The sequence below is a fragment of the Anopheles bellator genome, chromosome 2 (genome assembly GCF_943735745.2).
Source record: "Anopheles bellator chromosome 2, idAnoBellAS_SP24_06.2, whole genome shotgun sequence".
NCBI lineage: Eukaryota > Metazoa > Arthropoda > Insecta > Diptera > Culicidae > Anopheles > Anopheles bellator.
The window spans coordinates 17,153,501-17,174,652 of record NC_071286.1 but is presented as its reverse complement, the minus strand read 5'-3'; the positions used below and the strand labels follow the sequence as shown (position 1 = coordinate 17,174,652).

Sequence of the window (21,152 nt, the reverse complement as noted above, 5' to 3'; positions counted from 1 at the left end):
GATTAGGGGCCGAATTTGGTGCCGCGCGGCACTATGATTTATGATAACGGCGGCCCGGCGGCCATTCGTACGTTGCTGCGTGGACTTTTGAATGATGTCCTGGTTCTGGTCTCGGTAGTCTTCGCGGCTTTTGTTGATGGCTTGGTGGGCGAGTGGCAGATATAAAACAGAATTCGCCACGATTTATGTGCTGGAAGAGATGGAGTCTCTTCGGCGGCGTTCGTTGCCTAGGTTAGCTGACCGTTGATCGCAATAAATTAGTCAACGGGGAGTCAGCAGAATGCCGACGAACGTTGCTGACATGCCGCGACGTCTCCTGCAGCTACATCATTCAAGGCACTTTCGACTTGTGCACTTCAAGTCCATTCAATAGGACTTTACCTAACTCAAGTCTCGACTTTCCATCACACCTCTGACCTTCGCACGCCAATATGGTGCGATATTATGACAACACCGCCACCGATTGAGGGCGCCACAGGTGTACCGCGGTTCACAATGATAATCTATTGTTACCGTAGAAAAGTTGCCACCGAAAAGAGGCAAGTGGTGTCAGTGGTGGTGCACTCGAGTGTCAAAACAGCCACCGGCACTCAAACACACTCTTGCCACCGAACTTTTTGACAGCTTCTCAAGTGAGAAAGTTTGACAAAAACCGGGTCAGAGAGCTGCTGCTCCTGTGTTGTTGTGCTGTCAATTGTTTCTTGGGATGAACGGGGACCCAAACCTTTTATCTCGTCAACTAATGTGGTGCACTTGTTAAGGGGCCTTTTTAGCGACGCGGATTCAAGACAAGTCTGCACTCTTGGGAAGGTCTGATTCCAACTCCAATCTTTCCACCGATTTTCTTCCAGAGATTGTGAGATTGCGATGGGGGCCTTTTAAAGGAGGGCCTCTTTATTGTGTGGAACTGAAGGGACTGTGAACCACCAAACCCATTTGTTCGCCACATCCTCAAGCTTGTTACACTCTAACCGCAGCAGCATGTAGAGAGTGTATTTCTTGCTTCCCCACGGGACAGCAAGATGCAAAACGTCTTGCAACCGCGGACCGCGTAGAACGGATCTTGATGTGGTGTGAAGGGAGGGGATAAGTTAATGGCCAGGCCCTCCGTGGAAAGTTTGATACACATAAACACATTTCAAGTTCAAGACCGGCAGAGCTGGGCAAAGCGGCGTGAAAACATCTGTACGGCGTTACTGGTGCCTCGTACTCGGTTCGAGATATCATTTCTGGGTCACGGGAAAAAGCTGGCTACCGATCGATGGGGCAGCTCCGTTAACGGTTACCGATCGCGGCGCAGAGGGTGTAGGGCACGCACGGGGACCATTTTCCGGTTGCAGAAGGCGATGTATCTGTACGTGAAAGAAAGCAAACGTTTAAAATCCAGCATCATCAGACAGACAGACAGCAACAGTCGGAAGCCGATGGAAAACCCATCCGAGGAGCTGTGAAGGGTTGCGTGCGCCCCGTGGGACGGCACAATTATGTGTGCCTCCTTTTACTCTTCGGCCCACTTGTGGGCTCTGGTGGACGGTAATGGAGCTTCTAGTGACTCCCTCCCCGGACAGCTGTGTCGGTGAAGTGTTCTCACATTTATCAAATGACCGACCGATGTGTAGCGAAAGCAAAAAAAGTGACTGAAAGGCGACGCGGTCCCCCCCATTCTTGGTCATGGAGTGAAATGACAACCCAGTTCCCCGCTCTGTACCCACCCGGTCAATGCAGTAGCATACACGGCCAACATTACAACATGATGTTGGCCGACAATGTGTGTGAAGATGAACAAAATGCTATCCGTAATTAAGGTGGTGAAAGTTTCGTTGCTTCTCGTCTCGGGGTTCGTAAAGTTTCTCTCTCTCTCTCTCTCTCTCTCTCTCTCTCTCTCTCTCTCTCTCTCTCTCTCTCGAATGCGGCCAACAGTTGCTGTTGAGGTTGTCGGGACAAAGGAAAAATCTGTCATCACCCGTGAGGGGTGCACTGGAACTGTCGAGCTTTCATCATCATCATCATCATCGGCGGCTTTTGGTGGTACACTTTGTTGTTGCGTATTGTTGCCGGCCGCTCAGATGTGGCGGACACAACGCGTGATTGCAAAATGATTGCTCCCGTGTGCCCTCGTCTCGTTACGTCAAAGGCACACGAAATTTGTTAAGAAAACGAAATCGTGATCCGGAGATCATCTCGGAGGGGTCCGACCGTATCCACAAGCTGCGTAACCTTAGCTTAGCAATCGTTGTTGTTACATGTTGCTTTGAGACTCGATTTTGACGATCGTTTCTTATTCGAATGGATTTGGCGAATGGATTTGGAGATGGGCGTGGCGATTTCAAATTTTTGATTGACCGACTATCATTAGGGAGCTCAACAACAATCTATAAGTTCTGTAAGAAATATTGACATGAAAGAAAAGAAAACGAGTTGTGGAAGAATGGTCAATCCATAAATAAGGAGGTGCCATCCCGGGTTTTGTGTCACGTCTTAAGGGCGAGTTGGTTGGTACTAAAGTAAAGCAGCTTTCTGTGTTACGACGAGAAGGTTCGCTAACGTCTGCTGTCTGCCCCGCAACATCTGTGCTCTTTACAGCAGCCCCATTTGCCAAATCGTCCACACATATTGCGCTCTCACCGATGGAACTCTTTTTCCTCACCATTGGCTGGCTTGGCTGGCAACATAACCGCCGGTCAATTTAATGGTTCATTGGTTTCTCTCGGCTTCGGTTCGTTTGTGGCCGGCGTGTCCTTTTCTGACCTCGCCATTTTTTGTGTGTGTCCGTTCATCCATCCGTCTGGTGGGGTTTCAGCGTGGTCTCCCACGTTTAAGATAAGAAACGCGCTCTCGACATCGATCACCCTCCTCTTCTGAGACCCCGAAGTTCCATTCGTGCGGCAGAAAATCAATTGGCAGAAAATGTCGACGCAACCACTCGTGTCGAAAAGGTGTGTATGGTAATCGATGATGGGCAGAGGGGATCATTATCGACCTGCCCTCTGATGGCGCCTGCCTGTGGTTGTCCCGGGTTCCGATTTTTCTTTCGGGTGGGTTGCAAAGTTTATGCAAACACATTGAGCTGCGCGTCGTCTTCTGGAGCGACGAGACATGATTCTGCGCTAATGCGTCACAGTCCATCACCTTCTCAGCCGGTGTGATGAACTTTGTCTTGGAACCCAGGTTGTCGGGTAGGGGTCAATAGTTAGAGGTTTTTGCCATTCGATGGTTACGGCAGACAACATTATGCTTCGCTTCCGATGCGCTCCAAAGCCCTCCATTTACTCGTGCATCGCCTCGATTCCCCATTTTGTTCTGAAAAAAATCAACGAATCCACAAACTTTATTGGAAATTCTTCGATCTTCTGTGGGGTGAGAAAGTTACACTAAAAAGGTGACATTCTTTTTGCTCCCGGAGACCGGGAACAGCAGAAGACAAGTCATCGCTTACGAAGAGAAAACTTTCTTTATCATTTCTTTCGCTCTCGCGCTTTGCTCGTCGGGTGCGTGATGTGCATCACGAAGACGAAGACGACCCTCGGGGCTCCGATGGCGTAGGAAAATGCTGCCGACACGATAGATTATCCATCAACTAGCGCGCAGGCAAACTTTGGCCCCTGAGAGATCGCTTGTTTATTCTGCCGCTGGCTGGCACAGATGGATAAAATCGATCGCACGATCGGGAAGAACCTGGGAAAAGTGCTTTTCAAATCAGAAAAAATGTGTGTTCGTCTACATTTTTGCGTCCATGCAGCTCCATCTTTTCGAGATTATTTGGGGGCCGCGCGCACTTCTTGGCATCGGCGGGGCGAATGGTTCCTTAAGCTCTCTGCTCTGGCCCGGTGTGCGTAGCTTCCGCCAACGTCCGTCCATCTTTCGCTTATCTATGCAATCGGCCCCCCTTTTTTTGCCTCCCTGTCTCTCTACTCTTTTTCCCGAACCGATCACCACCGATATTGAGCGCAGCTTTTCCAGGGATGAAAATATCCTGCATATTTTGATGGGGTGGAAATGTTTAACTTTCGAGACGAGTGGCCGATCTTTCTCCTTCTATCCTTCCTATTTTTAATCAATTCATCTGCCATAAATCCATCCTCTGCCCGAGCGAAACGAGAGCTGTGTGCTGAGGGCTCGAGCGAAAGCTTTCTCAAAGTTGCTCAGAATTCAATTATGCGGCGGCCGACCCATTGATTGTTACACCGCTGGGCACACACACAGAGACACGCTTTGCTCGGGACGGATAACATCCCTTAATCCAGCTCTTGGTTTGGTGCGCCATCTCTCGCCACGAGATGGAGGCGCATGGTAAGTTTCAACTTTCACGCTGTGCATTTGCGCTGCTGGCGGTGATGGTGGCGTCAGCGGGATGCAGTTGATTGAGGAAACGATGCCATTGTGCGATGATTAAGTGCACGCTGGACAACGTAGCGAGTGAGCGAGGAAGTGGTACTCTTTTCCATTACACGGCAATCAGCGATTGTTGAACTTTAGATGGGTTCGCGTTCCATAAAATCGTTCCATGGCGCAAGAAAACCCGATGCCCTGAAAAGTGAGCAATAATAAATTCACGGAGATCCACTAAGAACCGCCGCCTTGTTGAAGTAAATGATGATTAGTGGTGAAGGTTGGAAATGTAAGAGTTTTCGATAAGAGGAGTTGCACCTTTTGTTGTGCCATTCTCATGACATGACGAGTCCACCGGAGCCTGACGAGGCATACACACTGCTGAGGCGGTACCCTGCTCGTTGTTGAAGCTGCTTCTCTATTGTCCCTCTACAAGGACGGGGAAGAAATATAAATCTGAGCATCTTCCTCTCGACTCGCAGCTAACAGGGTTTCATCAGTTACGGTCAGAGTGTCATGTCGCTCAGATACGTTTATCTGCAGATCGATCCCTTTTAGATACTGCCTGAGGACTTCACTCCAGAGTTCGCACCCCGATATCGGGACTAAATTCTAATGTCCACATAATGGTGGCCTTTTGCAAACACAGCACAACGTAAAGGGCTCGTTGCCCTCTGCGCGGTGAACGTGGAAAATCTGAAACGAATGATCCTGATTCTGATGGGAGCACTGGCACGGACGGACGGGACCTGCTTAATTTATGTCATCCTCTGCCAATTAACACCAGATGCCAACAGTGTGCCGTTGCCAACCATCAGTCATCAGTCGCGGCGCTGTTCCTGGCGCTAAAAACACCACCCCGGCGACCGTCGTGTCATCTGGCCATGTTTGAGCCTCAATCATTTACTCATCATACAGCCCGGCGACGACGGAAGGCGTTCTCGCGCGTACTGTCACGTACGACCTCCTGGCCAGCATATCGATGCGCCGCCACCGCCGTGTCCCAAATCACCCAGCAGAAACACACGACCTCTCTCGTGTGCAAACACGGCTGACACCATTTTCACACGCCCACCTCTGCCCCGGGAGACCCAGCCCTAAACGGTGCCAGTGGCAACTAATTGTCCGCTACTGGTGGCATCGTCCTCGTCCTGGCGCATATCTCGGTGGCGCGCTGGAATTGATAATCGTCGCTAGAAAGTGTTATATCGAGTCCAGTCGGTCCAGGGTGTTCCCGTGCCACCGACAGACAATTTGGGACTCATTTTGGGGAACGGAACCGGCCCGGCGCCGGTTGTGAATGGCCCAATTAAACACTAGAAAGAGCGGTGGGCGACATGTTTCGATTGGTAAACGTGGCCGCCGCTAGCTAGCTACACCCCCCCATCAGCATAATGCTGTGTCCATGCTGAGCTTCACTGATTTGAATTCTCTCTTCTTCGGACGAACTGGTCCCCCGGGGGTGAGGTGCAACTGGTGTCGGGCTCGGAACATGATGCTTCCGGTGGTGTACCTTGCTCCAGAAGGGATATGCAAAACACAACGACGACGACCCGCTTTGGAATGCACATAATTGCACGTCTCGAATCGGCCAGTCCGGCGGTCGCTGGTGGCCATTTATCGCGCTGTGTGTCGCCAGAGGACACTCGAAAGGGACCCCCACCTTGGTTCCTCCTGGCTATAGCATTATTGCGCTGATAGAGTTTTCAATTATGTTGCAGCAGATGGCGAGTTGCCCGGCCGCGGCGAACGATGATCGACACACGTACGCGGCGGTCCACCAGACTGAGATTGTTTCGACAACAAACTAATGGTGACACTGGGGGTAGCTGGTGGTACTACTAGGTCCATTGTGTGCACGGTTTGGGAAAATATAATGGCAACTTATACTTGGGAAAATGCCCACATGGAATACGGGCTCTAGGTAATAAGCAATCCTTGCCATTAGCTCTGGTGCTGGAGAGAAGGTATTTGCCATATAAATCCATATTTCCGTTCTAAATTGCACCGTCTTCGTCCTACTGATGCATGTTTTTTGTCCCAGTGTCTGGTGAACGACTTTTATAGGCAAACATTTATAAACTTTATATTTCTTTTATCTGTTTGCCATAAATTTGGAAATGTGACATAGCGAATGATTGACGAATCGAAACCTCCATAGCGAATGATTGACCATATTATTTGATGATTATGGGTGCGAAACAACAAACCTTTCAAACCAAACCATATGAGCCATTAAAAAGTCTTGGTGGCATACTAATTTATGTAAGTACTCATGCGTTACCCCGTATTTAAAGTCGCAGGTTTGTTAAAGGTTTCTTCGTGGTTCAAAATTCAATTGCGATTTGATACGAGGTTACTCAATATTTCTCACAGTGAAAAAACACTATAACGAAACACTAGCATGTTCTTGCCTATCATGATCAATTTGTTTTAAATATTGAATCATAAATAAGGTATGTGTTAAAAATCCACGTAGAAATACAGTAAGTTTATACGAAGAGTTCGAAACGTTATTGATACAAAGAATAATACGTGATTTTGGAGCATCCAGTCTGTTTGTTCTGAGTCTGTTAAATTATAGTGAATCCAGCAAATTGAAATAGATTTTTTATTTGTTAGTTTAAATTTTATCACTCCCCCATTATTTAATACTATAATAGCAACGCGATAAATGAGGTAGTAATCAAGAAAAATACATAAACTTCGCACAATTGAAATCAATAGTACAGACGGTGGAGTATCTCTAGGTATTTTACAGAAGAGAGGATGGAACTGACAGCTATTCCTGCGTCATTTGAGGATGGAACTAACAGAGTCATTTGTTCTCTGCTGTCAGTTGATAGATTTTTGGGTACATTTGCTACAAGCGAGATTTTCTGCTACATTTGCTAAGTTACTTTTCGCTAGCTACTTCTTCTATGAACTTGTGACACGCAAGTTGATGCAGTTTTTGTGTCTTGCGAACTATGGCCAATAATGATCTTCCACTCCACAAAGATGATCGAGAAACGCATCGACAAAAATGGTATTCCCGGTACATGCCCAAAAAGTGCACCATTATTGACACCCCGATCCGATCCCTTGGCCGATTTGAAGTCTGCAGATTTTTCCCAAAATTTTCCACAAAAAAGCGGCAAGTTAATCGTGTACTCTCTTGCGTTAGCGCTGTGGGGACTATTAACTCCGCTGTTACTCACACACCCGGAACAACCGCAGGATTTCGGTTATGACTGTCGCGGCCCTGTGCTGAGGGTGCAAAATCCCTTTCCCGGCCGAAGATACCCTTTCGGCGACTAAACCCTCGTTTGGCTGGCGGGCGAATGGGAGGTTTTATGGACGAACGATAAAAATATTCTCAAACCGCGTCCCGATGACGATGACGACGACGACGACGTAATCATTACGACGATGACGATCGCACGCGCGCGTCATCAACTGCTGATGGTGGCTGTTCAAAAGTGGGTCGGTCGCGGGCCGTTTGGTGCGTTTTCACCACGTGGTGGCGGCCCTTTTACTGACTCTTTGCTGGATTCGTTAAAATTTTATGTTCCTGTTCGGTTGGGTTCAGCTTTTTACGGCAAAGCAGGAAGGTTTTTTTTTCTATACGCTTCCAAGAAAGGATTCGCGTGTGCTACTCTCATTTTCTTCGGAATGCGACGTGAGAATCAACTGTTGATAAAATGTCTCTAAAACCCCGGAATGTTCGAAACATGCTCAGTCCTTTTGTTATTATTTTTTGGGCTCGTTGCTGACTTTTATTGATCGTGGATCTATTGTGATTATCAAATTCACACAGGAGTAATGTTTTTGGTTAAACACTCTGAAGGTTAATGATGGCTTACAAAGCGCTAGAAATAAACATAATTCCATTAGGGTGTGCAATAAAAACGATATTAAAAATACGCGCTGTAGCCTTCGGGGCCAGAGCGAAGTAGATCCAGCAGCGGCGCTCCACGGGTTCTCCACCGGTGCGCTGCTGCAACGCGTGTCGGCAATCGATGAAAAGTGTATCATAATCATAAAAACAAACGACTCCGGCTTATGTGGCGCGCCCGCGGGCTCCTTGCCCCCGCTTCCGGCCATTGTTTTAGCCTCCACTTCCGAAGTGAATTTTGAGCGTACGGCCAAACACACCGCTGATGACGACGCAGATGATGATGATGATGATGTCGGTCGGTCGGTGTGCTTGCCGACAGAAGTAAATCGTACGAAGTCGTGGTCCTTTTCTCAGTATTCCCTTCGACCGTTACAATGGAAGTGTAATCTGTAACAATGTTGCTGCGAATCAACCGGAGTGTGGAACATAATCATCCAGCATCCCATGACGGTCAAGGGCGGCGGATCGAAAGGCAAACGATCCCGAATCCCCGAAGTAAAACAATCGTCTCACATGATGTGACTTTAACAACATCTCGTGGCGTGGTGCCCCTCGTTAAGGAGGCACACAATGTACTCGACTGCCGACCAGAGCGAAATGTTCATTACGTGTTATGCTTTTTCGCATAGGTTAGCGCATATTTACGAGAGCCACAGGCGGGAAGGAGACCCTTTCCCCCGACCCGGAACAAATTGTTTGAAGAACCTGTTGCAGGATGAACCAACTTCTCAGCTCAGCCCTCAGTGTATGGGCGGGAAGGATTCGTCCCACAATCCTCCCGGTTTGTCAAAAACCGATTCACGGAACACGGCTCTCTGTTTGAGGTCATTGTGTACAACCTCCTCCCTGTTAGAAACAAGAAGCCCCGAGGGTGCTCGCGAGAGGGAAGCGAAGAAAAACACCGGTCCAGTCCCCACCAGGCCTCGCCAGCCGTAGAAAGTTTCCCTGATGTTATATTTAATTTCTGCTGTTCTCCCAGAAGCAGCAGCAGCAGCAGCATAATAATCCATGATGGCCATCCGGGGCCAACCTCACCGGAAGTGATTGCTGGTGGCGAAACAAGTGGTGGGCCGTGTTGTGTGTGGTTTTGTTTGCTTTGCCCGGAATCCGATCACCAGCCAGGGTGGGCAGGACAACGGCGTGGGGCTAATGCTCTGTTGTGTTTGGCTATTTAACTTTGTTTCTCGGCCCAATAAACTTCGTCCGGCGGCAGGATCGCGAAGAGGTGGAATTTGCTGGAAATATGCCCGTCGGTGGTGTCGGTTCCCGGAACACAGCCTTGCTGTGTCCGCTGTGCACACCTACCCCACCGGTCACGCACCGGCACACGTTGCATAAACGGATTTTGGAATTTGTTTTTTTTGGTTTAGTTCACTCTTTCTCTTGAGGATCGATCGATGGGTGTGTGCTGTTCATGCGAAGGAAGAAAAGTTTGCATAATCTCCTGTTTAAGTCCAATGGGGACCGGGTCTGTGTCCGAGTTGGGGGCCCCCTCTAATTCTTGACATAAGCTCTTCTTACGGCGAGGAGTCTTCAACGGAAAAATCCCGAAAAAGACGAGCAAGTTTGGGAATTCCTTTACAGACCGCCCGCAATATTGTGTCCGTCTAGCTGGATGGCCTTCTCCAGATCAAATCAACACCTCGCGGAATGATGGCCCTCACAAAGATCATTATCTCCCTCACCGTTTTGCGCTGCGCACTGGTTGTGTAGTTGGCCAATTACCATCACCGCGGAAAGTGATCCACCCAAAGTGAGGATCCATCTCCGGCAAAAAAATAAAACGGAACTCCGGAACGGAACCTTGTTGAGCTGCGGCGGCGGATATTATTTGTTCCAAACAACAACATTCCGCCCGCATCCGGCCGGGTATTGGGAAACGAACGAACAGACCGGCACAAGAAAGCCCCGCATCCGGCAAACAACTTTTCTGCCGTCACCTGAGACAAACTGGCACCATCCCGGGGCCCCCGGGTCCGCGAGAAGTCAAGTAAGAGGCGAATAAGTTCTCTTCGGTTTGCCACGCCGTTGGCGTGTTTCTTTTGCCTGGCTATGTGGGGTCGCTTCCACTGAATCGGGGGGCGACCTGAGTGCGGATCTTTCATTTCCCGCGTTCGTTGTAGGAAAAGTTTGTTTTGGCTTCAATAAAAGAAAAACCATTTTCTTCCGCGCCCGCTCTCCCGGTGCTGGAATTCGATCGCCGCCAGCATTCTTTCGGTCGTGGGGGAGGCAAATTCCTAATCTGTGGCTCCTCCGGCGGCGAATTGCGCGCGAACGAAGAACGTCACCTTCTTGTTCTTTGGTTTCCATTTCAAGTCGCATAATTTATGTCTCTCCGTAAGCGGAGCGGAGTTTGGCCAAAACTGTCAGGTTTTCCGCCGGCAAACAACCGACCACAAAAACAGTGGCAGCGACACCGTGATGGTGTATCTTATTTATAATTTTATTTATTTAAAAATCACAGCTTAGGCTGTAGCGCACACCAATAGTCCCCACACAGTTTCCGCCAGGAGGGCCGTCCTGTTATGCAGGCAATTGACGGGTGATAAACGTTTGCTTGGTTTCCAATATTCGACTTTGGGTTGGCTCGTTTCAAATAGCAAGGACAACAGAAAGTCTTCTATCGGCGCCCCTGAGTGCAATAATATTACCTCAAGACGGGCGGATTCGAGCAGATCCGCTTTCCAGTTAAAGCTGTAAAAGATCAACATTAAACTAAAAAAGACACAGACGTCAATCCGCCACTCTCATCACTCTTTCCGACGGGAACGCACTTACTCCGGATATGAAGCCGGATATTTCCTTTCGACTGCACAAGCGCGATCACGCGTTCCGTTGCTGCTGTATCGCTTCCGGCGCACATTCCGGAAAAGCACACACATATACACGCGCACTCCGAGAAGGAAGTTGGACGAGAAACAAAACCCCGTAGAAAAAAAGCATGTGGCACCGGAAAACGGTCGGTCAACTGTGCTGCTGCTGCTGCCGGCTGGATGCATCTGACATATGCAGTAGTTAGTAGCGATCCAACTGGCCGCAGTTGCTACTTTCCACTGCCTTTCCACTGACAGTGGGAGGCGGGAGGGAGCGGACAGTGATGAATTTTCGCTGTCACTTCACTGTCTGTCTATCTGTCATGTACATGTGTGATGTCGCATCAGCACCAGCAGCACCGCCCACCGGAAAGTGTGCATTTTCCCGGAGGCCAGCCGAACGAGCAGCCGAGTTTTGGGTGGCCACACGGGCCGGGGTACCATTGGAGAGTTCTTTGGGCGGGCCTGGGGACGGCAGCGACTTGTGGGGAAAGTGTTGTGTTTTAAGCTGCGCATACATCACGTCGCGGGCATTGCAATTGCCGAACGACGACGACGACGACGATGCTCGTGCCGGAAATGAGTCAAAAAACCGGCACACACCAAGAAGTGGAACTAAAGCCGGTCGCGGAAATCCGGAGCAAACTCCACCAACAACTGGTGCTGCTGCTGCTGCTGCTGCGGCGGGTTGGGTTAAATTTAAACTTTGCGCCAATAGTTGTTGCATCAATGGAGAAAGTAATTTGCAACTAATTTCGCAACCTTTTTATTTGGGGTGTCTCTCTCTCTCGAGGCACGATGTTCTGTCGGTTTTTGCTGCGCTATGAAATATCATTTTTGGGATTTTTTGCCCCGGGCGTTGCTCCATGTGTAGTTATTTAACTTTTTAATTGTTCCATTTCCCGGGAATGTTGGGACCGGTTTTGATTCCCTAGACCGACGTGACGGAGGGTTGGGGCGCGACTAAGCACCTCACCCGTAAAAACACAACGTTACCGAAAGCAACAGAGATCAACATTGCCTATGGTGCAAGCCAAGACCGCCCGGTGCTTGTAGCCGGATAAGAAAATTGGTTACATATCGCCTTATTGTTGATATCAATCATTCTACTTAAAAGATTGGGGTACCGTCCTAACTCAACGCCGGGCCGGTAATTGAAGTTGAACGAATGAAATGCAAAACAAATTACGCGCTTCCGTTATGGGCCCGGTCCGACGTTGTACGGTACTGTCAATTATATATCCTCTCATTACGCGGGGAATGAATATATTAGTCTTCTCGACTCTCTTTTTACCGTTGGCCCTTTGGAGCCTTGCCTTTTTCCCAATCAATCGCGGCCCTCGTTGAGCATCGATTAATGGCGATTAATTTAATTCTCCGCGAAACTTAACATTCCAAACACTCGCTCCCGCTTCGTGACCTTCGTGGAGAGGGAATCATGTTCCGATCGCTAAACGGATCTTTTCCCCCTACACTCAATTTGGGGCGCGCCCCGCAAAACATCATCATCATCGGTGTTTGGAAACGAATTTGGCGCAATCTATTTTGTTCGTTCCGCTCCCCCGTCGGGGTCTCTCGGGGCGGGGGGTTTCTCAGGGATCTGGGCTGGGATTTCATCCGGTCCATTCTCATGACGAAGATGAATCGATGGAAGTCATTCTTCCTTCCGGTGGCACACAGGGGCCCAAGAGCGAACCGTTGCCTTCTTGCCTGCCGGGAATTATAAAGTTAATCTTTTCCCGCGAAACGGGGAACGCGCCGGGAAGGCATTCCGTCGCGTGTGGGACCGTCGAAGTAACTTTCTTTGGTCGTTTGTTTGTTTTTTTTTGGGTCGGGAGAAAAAGGAATTTTCGTATTTCATTCCATTGGCGGCGGAGGGATTGTTGTTCCACCCGGCCGCTCCCAGGTTTTGTCGAATTGTTCAATCGAACAACAATTTTCGTTTATTCACCACCAGCTTTGCTTCGACCTCCTTCCGCGGTCCTCTTTGTCGTAATTCGACCTCGCTCTCTCCCCGATAAGGACTTCCCGGTGCTCGGCAACAATGTTTCAAATGCAGATTAAATGGCATAAATCTTTTTGGCGGCTTATTTTCTGGTTCAAGCGTAGCCCTCGCTCTGTAGTGAGCTTGAAGCTGGAGTTCGGTCGACAGTGGCCAATAACGGCACTGGGTTCGTATAGTGGAAAGTCAGCAAAGCTAAAAAAACTCCAATCTACTCGCTTTCCGGTGGAGAGTTTCCAAACTGCCATTCTAAACACTAATTAGATGATGTTTAATCATAATATTGCTAACGATAATGGACCATGTGTGCGCGAATCTGCAGAGAATCCTCCTCGCCACTGTATCGATAAATTAAAATTATGCAACACAAACAGCAGTGTTCCCGGTGAGGTTCCGGTCCAAAAACTGAGGCGTCCGCGCCCCAAAAAGGGTGGTTGGGCTACATAAATCTGCACCCAAGTAATTTGCCATTCGTTTGCCCCGGCGCCTGTTGTGTGTGCCAAACAGGATTCAGCGAACTGTTATCTATTATTGACCGATCGGGCCCCCACGCTGGGGTAGCTATTGTGGTGTGTGCGGGTTGCGAGGAACCTTTTAGCGGTGCATAGAAAGAGTGGGGTCGTTTACGGAATTGATTTATAAATCGAGGCCGATCGATGATGCACCACCCCGACGAGGGACACGGGAATAAATTATTAACGAATCCGTTTTTATCACCGCTAAAGCAAACGAAAAAAAAAACGTGTCGTTATCACCATCACAGGCCAGGATACCGTGTGATCACTCGTCGGCCTGTCGAACTATTTTATTTGGTTCACGGCGGACCCCACGGCCCCATTTTACTTCTAATGTCCTAGGGGAGTGCACAACGAAAAGGTGTGTTTTTGGCCCCAAACGGTGCACTGCATTTTCCATGTACATGAATATTCACGCATGCACGCACGCCGTGTTCCGTGGCAATCGACAGGCCAGTGATATTTACACAACACAACGCTGTGGGCCAGTGTGTGTCGAGCTGCGGTGCCGCAGGATGTCGAGGCTCCATGCTCAGCACAATTCTCTAACAACACTTCCTTTAATCAGCCCAATGCTGGTGCCAACGCGGAACACGGGTTGCTACTGCTGTCGAGAGTGGGTTAAAGATCGACTCCATTCCGGCGGCCATTTGCGCGCGGCGAACACGCATTAAAGTTTTGATTCATGAGCTTGACGATATCGAAAATGGACTCTCACTCGCATCCAGCGCGATGATGCTGTGTGAGGTCCCGAAGCAGGAATCATAGCGTACCCGGAAATGCTAGCACACATACAAGCCAGAGGGAGGAGAGGACACGTACGAAATCTCCGCTGGCTCTGCGTGTTCGCCGAATGCCGAATCAAACACTATCAAAAGTGCCGCGGGCTGGCAATGTACTACTGCCGCTTTGCGCTTCTCCATGCCAGCGGATGTGGCTTTTATGATTTATGCAGCGAGCGAGCGAGTCTGTTTAGAATGACTGAAAAATGGACCCTCGTTCCGGTGCAGCTTCCTTTCGGGGAGGCTAATAAGCTACCGTTTATCACCACCATTTTATAGTATTTGCGAAGTTGCGGTCCAATGGGATCCCTCAGGTCAGCCATTTGCGTGTGTCCCTTCTCTCGATGGCTCGACTTTAATATTCATCGTTCGGACGAAAGTGGCCACCTTTAAATGATGCTCGCATCTTCCCTCACAGAAGCACGTTGTTGCGGTTGCGAGGTGGCAGGGATCAGCGCAACAAAACCTTCTTCGCGCTTTGTTCTCACCGTGTCCACTTCCGGCTCCGGGTCTAAATGAAGCTGATGATGATGAGTCCCTGCATCCGGCGGGAGTGATAGGTAGACACCGCGCACGCTCTCCTAACAGAGACCACCCTCTCTTGGAGTGATTTTTTTTGGCGTGATCTTGTAACGAGGACCCGTAAAGGAACTCGCCCGGCCCGGCGCGTTTTTGTGAATAAATTATGCACCAATGCATAATGAATGAGCAGAAGCACCATCGTGGCGGCGGCGAAGAGGTCCTGCAACATCGTTGCTCGTTTATGGTCCTTATTTTTTTGCCCTCGGGGTGCAGACGCTTACCAAAAATCCTGCACACTTTGTTGGGCTTCCCACTCGCCCCGAAACGCGGCTTGTAATAATACTAATCGTAAAAGCGGCACTAAACGTTAACACGCGTTTGGGGCACTCCTCCGGCGGACAATTTGCTCGGGCAAAATACTTGACCGCTTTGGTTGGTGGGCCCCGCACCCCCCAAAAGCCGACGGCGAAATGATGGTGGTTGCTTAGTAACTACCAACGCAGCAGCACACTCTCGGATGTTGATGTTGGTGGGGTGCTTCGGTCACCGACCGCCGGGCGGCGCTTTGCTTCTCAAGGACCTGCACTAAATTGTTATTCATGCAATTCGGTTGATGTGGTGCCGCGTCGCGCCACTTGAAATGAATAATTTGCTGCGCGCAAAGATTGATGGTCGGTGGCGCTTCTTTTTCCTACGAATTTTAGATGCATTTTCCAGCGACAAAATTTGCTAACAGTGTTTCGTTTTCTTCTTCTTTTGTAGGCCCAAATAAAAGAGAGAAAGAGAGTAAACAACACGCGCCGAACACAGGGTCCGGAAAAATGGCCATCGTCAAGGACAGTGCGACGTTCTTCCAGCACGGCAACTCGGCCCAGTTCGAGTACGTGCTCGGGCTGTACCCGAAGGCGCTCCGGCTGAAGGCGGACACGCGCGGCAACGGCAAGAAGGCAGAGAAGTTGGTCCGGCTCGAGGAGTGGTATCAGAACGAACTACCGAAGCTGATCAAGAAGCGGGGCCGCGATGCCCACCTGCTGCACGAGGAGCTGGTGCAGACGATGGAGTGGAAGCAGACGCGCGGAAAGTTTTACCCGCAGCTCTCGTATCTGATCAAAATCAACACACCGCGCGCGGTCGTGATGGACACGCGGAAAGCGTTCCGCAAGCTGCCGAACCTAGAGCAGGCCCTCAACGCGCTCTCGAACCTGAAGGGGGTCGGCATCACGATGGCGTCGGCCCTGCTGGCCGCCGCCATGCCCGAGAGCGCGCCGTTCATGGCGGACGAGTGCCTGATGGCGATCCCGGACATCGAGGGCATCGACTACACGACCAAGGAGTATCTCAAGTTCGTCACACACATCCACCAAACGATGGACCGTCTCAATCTGGAGGTCGAATCGAACGGGCTCCCGGAAACGTCCACCGATGACGGCGGTGGTGACGACCCGCCGGCTGCGGCGGTCGGCACGGAGAAAGACACCTCCGACAAAAAGGACGACAAACCGGAAAGCAGCGGCGAAGAGGCGACCAACGATGGGGAGAAGACAAATGGGTCGACGCCGGCGGCAGCGGACGACAGTGAGCCGCCGACGGAGGGTGGCAAAAAGCGAAAGGGGACCGAAGAAAACGGAGACACCGCCGCCGGCAAACCGAAGGCAAAGAAGTGGTCCGCCCATCAGGTCGAACTGGCCCTCTGGACACACTACATCGTGACGGATTTGCAACCGGAGTTGCTCGGCGGTATGCCGGGCAACAATAATGGTGTGGCGTCGGCGGCCGGTGGTGCCGCAAACGGAATCTCGAAGGAAGACGGCGATGAGGACGACGAGCGGGACGAAGACGAGGACGAAAATGGAACGGCCGACGATGATAAAGAGGAGGATGCGCTCGGGGACGAGGAGGACGATGAGAATTCGCGCACCGCGGTCGAATCGTCGGAATCGGAAAGCAACGAAGCGGCGGGAGGTGGCACCGCCGCAGGGCCGGTGGTGGTAGCGAACGGTAAGGCTCGGGGAAGCGACGAGCCAGACAACAGTAGTGCCAACGTCGTGGAGGAGGACGCGTTGGTAGCGAAGAAGGACACAACGCCCGTCTCGAACAACGGCACAGCGGAGCAGCAGAAGTCAGAAGTTACGGTGGACGGCGCGCCCGAGAGCGAGGCGGTGGTACCAGCGCCTGTAACCGAACGAAAATCAACGGCCGAAAGCAGTCCCGCCGACGGCGACGAGTGCTCAAAATCGGGTGACAGTTTAGACGCCGACTCCGGGGCGGCAGTGGTGGCGACAGCAATGACAACGAAACCGACAGTGGCGGCAACGACGACGACGTTATGTGGTGCCGACGAGCATACGGCGGCCGATAGTGGCGACTCCCAGAACAGCAGCAGTCACGGTGGTGCCAACAAACGTCCGCTCTTCTGCGAGGACGCGGCCGACGACAAGCCGGAGCTGAGCGCACCGAAGCTGATAAAATTGTAGGGCGATAGGGCCGTGGAGCGATAGCGGGTAGAGTAGGCCAGGATGGATTGCTGCGATGCGCTCCGCGCGGGATGGAACAAGTTTTCCGCCAGTTTGGGCGTCGTGTGTAGTGTAGGCACCTTAGCGTTTTGTAGGAACAGTACAACACAATCATCAGCGTGCGCGGTCGTGCGTGAGAGATTGCGGCTAGGAACGGGACGGTGTGCGGGGACACGGTCCCCGTGTTAAGAGGGGTAACCAGAGATGAACACGGCGCGGCGCACAGTCCGTCCTTACAAATGAGCAAACAGAAGAGGAGAAAAACGCGGCGAGCAACAGACATGCCACTTTGCGGAGAGAAAACTATGGAGGCGCGCGTGCGGGGACAAGAATGACCAAACTTTAAGCCCACTTCCATTTCAGTTTCCTCCGCATCGCAACTTTTTCGGGCGCTCCATGACTGGCCGGAAACAGTGAGGCCGACATCATCCCGTGGAAGTGGCAACTTTGTTGGTGGCCACGGGCTTTTTCCACGGCTTCCGGATAGACCGACGAGTAGAAGTTACATTGTGTCCGCCGGTTTATGGGTGATCCTGATAGGGTACAGTACCGTTAGTTTGCGCGCGTTGTCCTGCCCGCCCCCGTGATCCTCATACCATTCTCTCAGCGTGGCCGGTCTCGCGGTTCATCTGTTTAATTTCGCTTCTAAGATTGTAGAAAGTTTGTGGTCCTTCTTTTTTAATATAATACAGTACCAATAATTATTCTATTTACTGCGCACGTAATTTAAGTACATTCGCGACATCATTGTGACTTCTCACTCTTCACACATACACCGTTAAGCGGAGGACGTTCCTCTGTTTCGGACTGAAAACGAAGTAGTCGTTTAGAGCAAAGCGTGTACGGAGCAGCGGAGTGTAGCAATATAAGAATTGATCATTGAGAGAGCGAGAGAGAAACATATTCATCGAAACGTGAGGACGATTTCGCATCGTGTCGTTAATCCGGGCCGTTTTTGTGGGTTCTGCGAATGTCATCATTCGTCTTATTTTGGGCCCAGGCTTCCTCGGGGGAGTCAAAACCCTGGCCGGACCGGACCGTTCTGAGCACCCTAGCCCCCTACGCCCGAGAGAAGCGCCACCATCACTGTCGCGCGCGATGATTTAAAAATGATTGATCTATTTCCGTTCACTCTGGATTCGGGAGAGTGTCGGTCGCCGCCAAATGATTGCTTTTGACTTTTCCGACGAACCTTCTTCTCTTCCACGACGAGTTATTTGCAGGTTGACCTTTTCCACCACAGAATCCGCAACCGCGCGCAATCGATCTTCGCAATCCGATGTGTCGGCGGTCTCACTTTCCCCCGGCGGGGTTGCCCCGGTTGAGCACGCGAAATCAAATGACTGAGATTTATAGAATAGTAGTGCAGAACATGAGAAGCAGAATAATAAACCGATAAAAACAAGCTTGATAAGAACGCGTGGAGAGTATGATATCTAGCCGAGGCAGAGACAGAGACCGAGTGCTTGCGTCTAAAGCGTGAACATGTGCATGGCAGAAGCTGCGGAAAGAATCCCCCGAAGCAACAAATTAGGCGATCCACCCCGGTGCACAAACGCAGGTCCCTCGCACGCTGGAAGATCCTGGTTTTCCGTTTCTCAAACGTCACGAACATAGAAAGAATATACCCGACGACGATGGCGACCGGCCGTGTAGAAGAACGCAACGGCAGAAACCGGCCGTGTGAAGATGGTACTATAATTCAAGTGACTTATTAGCAAAATAAGTGACAATCTACTACTAAATGCGCCGAAGCCTGTGAAGCTTCCGGAATACGGAAACGGGAAAACGATGCGAAGCGGCGCACGCCACCAAACAAAAAACCAGGAACCTCAAAAACTCTAAATGTGTATGTAGGTGCGAACGGAACGATTTTTGCGACCATTTCATCCCGTTTCTCTCAGCCGTTGCACACGTGACGCAGGGCCCCTATCGATCATGCCGTGATGAAATCGAAAAGTGATGCAATTTGAAACCAGTATCCGATAGGCTTCTTCTGTGTAAGTATTATTATTTTATTGCGAACGATGCGTGTGTTGGAAATGAGTCGACGACGGCGTCGGCGTAACCAGCCAGCCAACACACACCCCACAAGGCCCGTCACGCCGCTTCGATCTCCAGTAGTGTGACTGTCGGTTGGTGTGTGAACTCTCACGGCAGGGGCGGCCATTTCCACAGACAGCACTAACTCATCTCATAACCAACGCACTACGCGGCACCCAGGGGCCGAGGCTTGTGGTTAAATAGAAAAGAACAAAGTAGAATAAAAAAAACGAGCGGAAGGGATCCCATTCGGGGTGCGCATATAGGCGCGCGACTTTTGATTTCCGATAAGGGTGGGAACACACCACCGTGCAGTGTGTCGCGGAACTACCAGTTGCTGCACGTGGCTGGATTGTGATGGGCTCTGAAACGCTTCAAAGTTTTCCCGGCAAATCGGTGTCGGTTGCATCGGTGGGCGATGGATGCGCGGAGTATCTCCACGTGCTGTGCATGCTCGGGGACACAGTGAGGTATGTTTGCTTGTACGTGTGCTTGAGGGAATGCATGAATGGGAAAACGTGTGACAGAGGCAGCAAGAGAGACAAACCGAGAGAAGACCCGGGGAACGACATTTTTAAGAACAAATAGAAAATTGGGGGTACAAGAGAGTGGCAGAGAGAGAGAGAACACAGAAGCAGCAAACTGACCATTAGCAGTGGCCGAACCGGGAAAATAGACACAACAAAACACATGTTAGCATTATGGTTAGTAGAGTACATAGCAAAGCGACGACGACGACCGGGGCGGCAAGAGGAAAACAAAAAACAATATTTACGAACTAATTATAAAACGATACAATGATACGATGGTAAATGATAAACAGGACAAGAATGTAATATTTAAGAAATGAAACAAAAAACCCGCAAAAAGGTATCATAACGATTAACATTAGTGGTAAACAAGCGGTGTAGAGAATGAGTGCGCGATAGAAACATAGAGAGAGAGAGAGAGAAAGAGAGAGAGAGAAAGAGAGAGAGAGAGAGAGAGAGAGCAAAACCGAAAAATGGAACCGAAAGTTGAACATTTATACACACACGACAAGACACGTGAACGGCTGGAAGGGCTGAACCTCGTCTGGGGGGTGCACGATGGCAAAACAAGGTCTCGCGGGACTGGGGACAACAATTATATGTTTATATATATATATATGTATTGCCATCGGCAAACCGGCAAATGCAAGCGACAAACAAAAACTGAAACAATTACAAAACAACAAGCAACAACCATACAAACAAAGCAAAAAAACAATAGCGAAGTAGATTCTAAATGAAACACAATAGTGAAACAGTAAAACAGCAACAGATTAAACGACGGAGCATTAAGCATATTATTCAACCTGAGAGCCGCCAGCAGCGCAGCGCGCCGAGTGTTGAAGAGAGTAGCGTAAGGACGCAAAGAGGACGACGACAACGCCGTCGTCGCCAAACAAATACAAATTTGCTTGCAAACAAAAAGGAAACGAATCAAAAACAAACCCACACATACATGGGCGGCGCACACACATACGGGCCGCTCTAGCGCACCCCCACATACACACATTCACACAGACCGAACTTTATACTGCATAGAGTTTTCTAATTTAAGGAAAAAGGATAATAAAAGCAACAAAAAAACATTAATCAGACCAGAGACCTCTTCAGGGGGTTCCGTTTCATAATTCGTCCCCGGCGATGGTTCAACACTCACCATTCTGGGTTCTTATTCCTGGTGACGTGGCCACAGCCGTCTGGATGGATGCGTTAATAAAACTGAT

At 50.2% G+C, this 21,152-nt stretch overlaps 1 protein-coding gene across 1 annotated transcript in view; it reads left to right on the top strand.

The window, feature by feature from the left end:
- LOC131210104 (uncharacterized) overlaps positions 1 to 18,021 on the top strand; it is a 31,128-nt gene extending 13,107 nt beyond the window's left edge. The window contains exons 2-3 of the mRNA XM_058203303.1: positions 15,606 to 16,418; positions 16,473 to 18,021. Of these exons, the coding sequence (XP_058059286.1) occupies positions 15,665 to 16,418; positions 16,473 to 17,317 (1,599 nt within the window). The 5' untranslated portion in view covers positions 15,606 to 15,664 and the 3' untranslated portion in view covers positions 17,318 to 18,021. The remainder of the gene's footprint in view (positions 1 to 15,605; positions 16,419 to 16,472) is intronic.
- The last annotated feature ends 3,131 nt before the right edge of the window (positions 18,022 to 21,152 follow it).